The 8,878-nt window shown below is 47.3% G+C and overlaps 1 protein-coding gene across 1 annotated transcript in view; it reads right to left on the bottom strand.

Moving 5' to 3' along the window:
* Nucleotides 1-1,158: 1,158 nt before the first annotated feature.
* Nucleotides 1,159-8,878, bottom strand: part of LOC102017561 (protein FAM205CP-like) — a 14,165-nt gene continuing 6,445 nt past the window's right edge. Inside the window, exons 2-5 of the mRNA XM_005401036.2 lie at nucleotides 8,193-8,238; nucleotides 7,622-7,682; nucleotides 6,152-6,636; nucleotides 1,159-1,710 (exon numbers count right to left, since the gene is read on the bottom strand). Coding sequence (XP_005401093.1) covers nucleotides 1,472-1,710; nucleotides 6,152-6,636; nucleotides 7,622-7,682; nucleotides 8,193-8,238 — 831 coding nt within the window. The 3' untranslated portion in view covers nucleotides 1,159-1,471. The remainder of the gene's footprint in view (nucleotides 1,711-6,151; nucleotides 6,637-7,621; nucleotides 7,683-8,192; nucleotides 8,239-8,878) is intronic.

Below are 8,878 nucleotides of genomic sequence, written 5' to 3'. Positions count from 1 at the left end.
CAGCTAATATTATGATTGCCACCGGATGCCTGTCCTTGTCAGGCTGGACTGCAGCCCTGGACAGATGTTAATAATGTACAGACATAGTAGCTTAAAAAGCAAGTTAGAAGCCAGGTGTGGTGGTGCATGCCTGTAATCCTACGAAGTGCCCAATAAACTGGGCATAGTGGCACACACTTATAACCCCAACACTCGGGAAGCTGAGTCAGAAGGATTGCAAGTTTGAGGCCAGCCTGGGCTACATATATATGTATACACAGATAGTCTCAATATTTGTTGATGGAATGCAAGAATGGATAAATGACTGCTGTTCATTCTCCTGCTTGGCAACCGTGTTTTGATCCTGTACACGTGTTCATGTACTCTTTCTATTATACGGGGACTTCAGTACAGCAGAGCTCTGCTGAGTGAGTCTGAGTCACCGTTCTCTGGCACAGGGTGTCATGTATTTGACACCATGCCCTTGCCAATAGCCTGGGAAAGTTCATCTATTCCTCCACCTCTCCGGCTACCTCCTGCTCTCTTTTTTAAATTAAAAATTTTGTATTTTTTGTTCGTACACGTTTGCAGTAAATAATAATTGCACTTATGGTGGGGGGCTGGTACATGCACCTAACACATGTAATTCTTTTTTTTTTCCATCCTCCACCCTCTCCCCTACTTCCCTGCTCCCTCAGCTCTCGGTCGCCTTTCAATTTGCCAGCTAAGACTACACAGCACTCTTTCAGGGGATTGTCCACGAACAGCCCCTCGCCCCCACAGCTAGGCTAGGTGTGGTCCTACGTATTCACCTGTTTCCTCTAACTAACTCTTGTTACACGGCGTCAGTTTTCATTGTCTGGCCTAGAGCTTATGTGTTCCACGAGAAGAGCTGTCTGTCGGTCACTGTTGTCTCCCCAGGGTCTGGAGTAACGCTTGGAAATAGCACACACTTCAACATTTGAATTTGGAACACAGGACTCATCTTAAACAAGGGCTTCCTTCCTGCGCGAGTCCCTTCGTTCACAGCCTAGAGTGGGGCTAGGAGGAGCGTGTAGAGTACTGACCCACCTGAAGTAAGATTTGGCTTTAAGCTCTTACGCCACATGAGAGATATTGTCTACTCCCTCCACGTTTGCACGCATATGCATTGAAGAAAAAGAGACACAAACAAGCGGCTGTTGGCTTACAGGCATAGAGTATATTTGGAGAATGCATGCCTCACTTTCACATTAGTGAAAATGGCTATTTACAGCCTTTTCCCCGGGGGACGCAGAGGTTGGGGGGCCTCAAACTCCTTTTGCTTGAAATGAGTGCTCTCCTTGTATAAACTAATGCCTTCTGCTGATGGGAGCGTTGAGACCTGGGATATATTTCTTGCTTGGGTGGCACCAGTCAGTTGAGGTCAGATTTTGTAGCAGCTTTGCGGGTGGCGTGGGCCCCAGGGTTGCCTGGACTGGAGGGAGTGTTGCTGGAGCTGAGTGTGCGGGTGTCAGAAAAAGTTCTGCCCCTTCTCGGTACAGGGAGGCTGGGCCTCATGACCATTTACCGTCTTCTCCAAATGAGCTTTGGTGAGAGTTGGAAGCTCCTCCACCTCCTTTGTACTGGATTTGGCCCCTGTCTCACATTTACGGTGGAGAACGGATTCCTTGTGCCTGTGATCTTTCACTTCAGGGTTAATCCAGTGCGAAAAGAATGTCATCGTATTTTCCAAATCAACTTCTGGAGCACCTGGAAGGGTGAAGATCTTCTGAGTGTGGGATCCCCTTACCAGATCCTCCAACTCCTGGCCCCCCAAATTCTTGCCCCACACCGAGTTTTGCCCTGTAAAGCATGGCCCTGAAACATCTGTCTCCAAAAAGTTTGGATTTGAAAAATGTGGCCCCTTCAAGTACTGGACTTGCAAAATTTTGCCCAGTAAATGATGGCCCAGTGAGTTGGCACTGTAATGTCTGATCCTTCATGTCCTGTCAGGTTTGACACTCTCGGGCTTTTTGGTTTCAGGAAGATTATTCAGCTTAGTCTAACAGTCTTGCAGATCATTATCCCCTGGTCTTTTGGCCCCAAAGAACCACAGAGGGTGCTCTGGGAACACAAGACAAGGGGGAAGCTGGCACGGAATAGCGGGCTGAGAGGGTGGAGCTGGTGCTGCCACAGACCCAGACACGTCCTTCTCAGTGTCTGCTCGCTCAGGGCAACCACGTCAGCTAAACGGAAGTTCTACCTGAGAAAGAGCCTGGAGATACGTCTGTGAAGTGAGGGCTCTAGTATTCTGCGCAGAAGTCCTCATGACCCAGAACCTCAGAACAGTGGGTTTTCTCTGTGGTTAGGGAGAGCCCCAGTGCTATACTTCCCTGTGATTCCCAGCTGCTTTGAATTTTCCTGTGGCCTCTGTTTTCTCTGTTAGAGACTTGTTTTCACCCTTGAGAAGGCCTGGACTAAGGGGTCCAGAATCATCCAGCCTAGGTTTCTCACTTTGGCCTCTAACTATACACAAAGTACCTGGGCCTCTGTCGTGTCTCTGCTGGGTTGCGAGATCCCAGAGGGGCGCTGGGCAGAATCATGGGAGATTGCTGTGGAACTAGGTCACCTCTGATTCTGCTGCACTATCTTTAGTTCAAATGTAAACCACTCTTCTAAGCAGACCCATTCCGTATCTGAGACACACGGAATCCTGGTGGGGTAGGGAGTTCCTGAAGTAAGTTTTCCTTTGGTTGTTTAGATCCCAAAGGTTCCCTAAGTGCAGATGCTCTTTGGATGGCTAAGATTTGCTCCTGTATGCCTTTGTCTTTATGGGGCCTCCCCAAATGTATCTCCAGGAATTTCTTTTTCATAATGAAATTGAGTTTCTGCAAGATAGGTGTCTTGAATGATTAGGGGCTGACAGCAGCTGTCTCACTCTCCAGAATCACCACCTGCATTCACTTGCACTGCAGGCTGGAATGCCTGTACACCACACAAGGCTCGTCGGCGTCCTGAAAGCATGACCTAGGACTTAATATCTTGCTGCTTAGATGAGATTGAGTCAGAGGTTATGATGGGCCACCATTTCTGTGACTGCAAGTTACCTGATGATTGCTGGGTCCGTGGCCGAGAGAGCCACAAAACAGGGAGCAGGTAGCCCTGACGGGAATGCAAGCCTGTTTCTCCTTTCTCCATGATTCCTTGGAACCAGAGCACAGGCATCTCAGGGTCATCAGTAATAGAGTCTAGTAAGATCTAGTACTGCCGGCCGAGGTCTGTAAGTACTTAGGGAGTCACTTCCCGATATGTGTGTGACCTGGTTGTTGCCTTCAGGTCTAGAGGCTCGCTTTCCAGAGGACAGGAGAACCAAGTTGCTGTCAGGGCCCTGGGAATGCTATAGATCCAATAATTTGCAATTCTAGCAACTACAGATGTGGGCAGAGATGGTGCCCCAGCAGATCTTCCCACATTTGTAATCTATGTGGCCGTGCAACATGGCTTTGGGCTGAGCAACAACCGTGGACCCTTAGTGTTGCCACAAGAGATCATTACGGTCACCAAGCTCCCTGCCTTGGGGCTGCAGGATGGGAGAGACTTGTACAGGTCAGGGTTGTGCTGCTTCACAATAAGAGCCGCTCAGAGCAAGGGACAGGAGCAATTGCTGAATCTTTGGGGGCAGCTCCATCAATGGTAAATAAACCTGCCATTTCCTCCACTCTGAAGGTTGAACTCCAATAGCCTTTGAGCACTGCTGCTTTGAGCATTCCGGGCCAACGCTGCTACTACCCTGAGGACCGAAATGGGATCTCCTAATCAGAGAAGGCCCTGGGTCTGGCAGAACAGGTGGCAACATCGTCTCAGGGCTTATGCTAGGTGGCTCTCTGCGTCCACAGAGACTTCTGGACGATAGCTATCAAACCCCCTGGAGCTGGAGCTGCCTCTGCAGCAGTTGCTACACCAAGGCTTCACAATTGGCACGGGTCACAAGTGAGATTTTGATCTAGGCTTGTCAACGGTCAGGCAGAGAAGTCCACGTGTGGAAATGTGGGAAAGGATCTGAGCTTAATTTAAGGGGAGAAAATCTTAGGCAACACAGAGAGGGAGCAATTATTGCAGACAAAAGGCCCAGTGTGCCCTTGTTGTGCAGGAATCTCTAGAGGCCGACCAGAAACTCACTGTGAGGAAAAGAGAAGTTGCAGAAAATTACCCAGAGATGGTACAGTGGGGCCTCAGTATGTCCCCCCGAGAATAGACAGATAGCATTTAAAAGCTGGAAGGTGGAAGACAATAGAACCAGAACCATGGGTTGAGGTTTGGGATTTAGTCAAAACGATATTTCTGCTCTGTGGTGGTCCGGATGGCCTTCCATTAGTCCTAGGTCAAGACATGGAAGCCCCATCTTTTCAACAGAGGCCTTAGAGGTAGCACTCAGGATGAAAGAAATGTATGTTTGTTTTCCAGGCTTTGCAAATATTGGGAATAGTGTGGTGTAAGCTGCTACAGGAACTCCTCACAGATCATGGGAGCCCTCAGTGTGGAAAAACATGCATCTATATCTTTCTGCTTAAAGGTACCTCAGGGCCTTTTGGACATAGGAACAGCAGGTGAAGGGAGTGCAAGATTATAAAGTGGAAGATGCGGCCACAACCACAAACACACTCTGCCACCTGGTCTTTGACAAAGGGGCCAAACACGCTCACTGGAAGAAAGATAGCCTCTTTCATAAATGGTGCTGGAAAAACTGGCTCTCCACATGCCAAAGATTGAAACTAGACCCAAGTCTATCACCATGCACCAAACTCAAGTCAAAATGGATCAAAGATCTAAATATTAAAACAGAAACACTAAATCTACTGGAAGAGAAAGTAGGTAAAAATCTTAAAGACATAGGGGTAGGCAGAGAGTTCATGAATAGAAACCAAACTTCATGGGAAATACTTCAAAGAATCAACAACTGGTATCTCATGCTATTGAAAACTTTTTGCACATCTAAAGAAGTCACCAGCAGAATAAAAAGAAAACCCACAAATTGGGAAAAATTTTAGCCAACTGTCCCTCAGACAAAGACTTCTATATAGAACATATAAAGTATTTAAGAAAATCAGCCCCCGAAATTCAAAGACCCAATACAAAAATGGGCATCTGAGATGAATACACACTTCTCAGATAAAGAAATACAAATGGCAAATAAATATATGAGAAAATGTTCAATATCATTAGTCGTTTGAGAAATGCAAATTAAAACAACACTGAGATTCCATCTCACCCCAGTAAGAATGGCTATCATTAAGAAATCAACCAATAACAAATGCTGATGAGGCTGTGGAGAAAAAGGAACCCTACTCCACTGCTGGTGCAACCATTGTGGAAATCAGTCTGAAGATTCCTCAGTAAACTAGGATTATAGGTCCCATTCAACCCAGCTATTTCCCTTTTGGGTATTTTCCCAGAAGAACTAAAAACATCATACCACAGCGATATATGTGCATCCATGTTTATAGCAGCACAATTTGTTGTAACTAAATGGTGGAAGCAACCCAAATGCACATCCACTGAGGAATGGATAAAAAAGATATGGTATTTTTATATAGTGAAATATTACTCAGCTATAAGGAGGATAAACTCAAGGTTTTTATAGGCAAATGGATGCAACTAGAGACCATACTCATAAGTGAAATAAATCAGTCCCGCATGTGTAAATACTGTATTGTCTCACTAGTGTAAGAACCTGAAAGAGTAAATAGAATCTAAAAGGTACAATAGATATTGTGAAAGGGAAAGAAACTGCTCAAAAGGAAAGAACAACTGAGATGAGGGAAAAGGGAAAAGAAAGAAAGAAGGGAAAAACTATGTATGTGTGTATACACAAGATAGTTAAGATAACTGCACTACTAATTTCTATTGCTTTATGGAAAGGAACAGTTAATGTTTAATTGTTTGATTAATCTTATATGCCCATATCTGGTTATATGAGTAACCAATTTGAAGATATCAATATGTAATACAACGACCATTGTTAATTTCCTATCAGCTTGTCTGAAATTCTGTGTTGCTTCTATTGTTTTGGTGTTGTTTTGTTTATGTCTGTTTGTTCGTTAATATGTTTTCGTTCTTTGATCTTTAAAATAAAAAAAGATTATAAACTGTTGATTTAGGCTCTGGTGCTCTGGGTCCAGGGAAAGGAGTCTGATACTCAAGGGCTGCTGACCTGAGCTCATCAGGGCAAGTTTTGGCTTATTCTTTGTTCTCTCCTTCCAGTTCCCATGAATGCCAGCTTCCTTGAGGCTTGGAGAAGAGTGCGCTCGTGCTGCCCGGAACACCCGCGGCACTCGAGCCGTCTGGAGGTGATCGGACCGGTGCTCTGGGACGCTCGCGCCGCCAGTTGACTGCGAAGCTGACTGAGTTAAATATTTCTGATCTGTTAATTGCCACAGTGTGGGGCCAGATGTCCATAAAAGCTCTCTGGAGTCCTGGAAAACCAGCTTCCGACTCCGTCCGAAAGGCACACTTGCTGGGGACAGCATTCCTAGAGGAGAGGAGCTCTGGAATGGTTTCGAGAAAGTGGGAGAGATCTGGTTGTTTCTACCCACAAGCAACTGCTGAATCTCCAGAGCCGTAGCGTTGCAGATACGGCAGGAGGGATCTGCACACAGAAGCCGCCGCACACTTCCTTCCTGGGGAAGCCACTCCTGACTGAAAGGAAAGGCGGAAAACATTAATGAGGGGGGACATCTCCCTCCGTGGAAGAACGTGGCCTGGGGATTCCTGCCTCTCACCTCAGGTCCTGCAAGCCCTGGCCCTACATTCACTGTGGAAACAGGTCCTTGTGGAAACCCTTAAGAACACGGGGTATCCCTGCCATGGCACTCTGCATCCATGGGGAATCAGCCCCTCTCTAGAAATCCTGAGGCAGAGATAAGATCATGGGCTGCTGTGCGCGAGTGTCCCTGGCACTGGCCTCCCTGAAGACAGACCAGCGGAGGTGGCATCAGCAAGGTCCTGCAGACCCAGGTCTCTAGCCCTGAGCCTGTGGCTATAAGGAGTGCACGACAATGATGATTTGTTCAGCAAAGTACATTATTTTGCGGGGGAGAGGGTACTGGGGATTATCCTCAGGGCCTTCGCACTGAGCTGCATACCCAGCCCCAGTTTTACATTTTTTTTAAAAAATAGGGTCTCACTAAGTTGCCCTAGAGTAGTTCAAACTTGTGATCTTCACAGAGTGCTGGAATTGCAGGCGTGCACCACCTCACCCAGCCAAAACCGATTCTCGTGGCTAGGTAATCTGCTTCATGGCTGAGTGTTGCCCTATATAATGCCTCTTATTAACAATATACAGGCAGGGGCTGGGGATTTAGCTCAGCGGCACAGTGCCTGCATGGCAAGCGCGAGGCCGTGAGTTCAATTCCCGGTACCGGAAAAAATAAAAAAATAAAATATACAGGCAAAATCTTGAACTGTAGAACTACCGCGACCCTGGCACAGTGCAGAACTGAGTGGTTCTTCCCTCTTGAGGTGTCTAAGCCACCCTATGCCCCGACAACGCGATCCCTGAAAAGCCTCAGTTTACGTCTCACTGCCAGTCACGAACCCTTACTACTCATCTCTGCCCTGGGGACAGGCCAGGAGCTCGTAGTGCAGGCCTGGGGCTGGGAGACGAGAGAGCAAAAGCAGTCACCTTTCCATGAGAGACACTAGCTTCTGCAGCCTCTCAGCTTCTTTCTGGGAGGATCCCTTAGCTGAGGAACAAGAGATCATGGTGAGCAGACAGTGGAGGATTCGGGGACATCCGCAGACAGCTGAAGGTCTTTGAATGAGAGGAAAGGGGAAACCCAGGAACTAACCCCTGTGTTACACGTGTGTACACTTGGTCATTTACCACGTGTTGCTGACACCTAATCTCGCTTGAACTCTACCCCAGCTGGGGGTGAGGCAGGGTCACTGGTGCCGCGGCCAGTCTCAGGGAGAGCAAGCCTGAGAGATGAAGCGACTTCCGGGGGATGTAACCCTAGCAAACCACACAGTTATGACGTCTGCTCTACTTCCTCATTCTTCATTCTCAGGGAGAGAATTTGGAATGTTCCTGCCTCTGATTTCCCACCCACGTGAGTCTTCTGTCAGCATCGTCTTCAGGGATGTTATAGGCTTCAGCAGGGAGAGCACCCGCTCTGGCACCGCTCTCAGGGTCCGGCCAGTATCTTGGGAACCTCATGCCCGCCGAATGGCTCTGAGGAGGGGCTGAACTTTACCTCTCAATGTTGCCTCTCCGGACCTCTGTTTGACTCTTTGGTGATGCTTAAAGACAAAAACATTAGAATGTGAAGCTGGGTCATGGTTTCCTTATGTGTAAAATTATACAAAACCTATAAAAGTTTCCTGATCTTTTTTTCTATTCCAGTTTTAAACTTTGCTACCTTCTTCATATCCTATCCTGTTCACACCAGCCTTTCCTTCTCTGCTTATCTCTGACTCACTGTGAGCTTCTTCCATACTTTATACCTTGCACGCTTGTTCCATGGACAAAGTCTATAGGGAATTCTAAATGAGACGGGAGGAAAGTGCAACAAATTCAATGGGGTGAAACTAGTAACCAAAGAACCCCAAGCAGTACAGGCCATAAATGACCACCAAACAGAGTAACGACTCAAGCTGAGAGCCATTCTGGGACTCAGTGAGGAGCACCCCACACAGCACCGTTAAAAGACGAAGGAGCTGCACGTGTGGCTCATGTAATCTCAGCACTCTTGGAGGCTGAGGGTGATTGCCTGGGCAAATGAGTGACTTAGTGGAAACCTATCTCAAAATAAAAAATAAAAGGCTAGGATGTAGCTCAGTGCAACAGCCCTGGGTTTAATCCCAGTAGGGAAAAAGGAAGGAAAAGAGAAGAGAACAGGAAGGGAGAGGAGGGGAAGGAGAGGGGGAGGGGAAGGGGAGG

The sequence above is a fragment of the Chinchilla lanigera genome, unplaced genomic scaffold (genome assembly GCF_000276665.1).
Source record: "Chinchilla lanigera isolate Chin_1 unplaced genomic scaffold, ChiLan1.0 scaffold00071, whole genome shotgun sequence".
Taxonomy (NCBI): domain Eukaryota; kingdom Metazoa; phylum Chordata; class Mammalia; order Rodentia; family Chinchillidae; genus Chinchilla; species Chinchilla lanigera.
The sequence above is the reverse complement of the archived record's forward strand: the minus strand, read 5'-3'. Positions and strand labels throughout refer to the sequence as shown.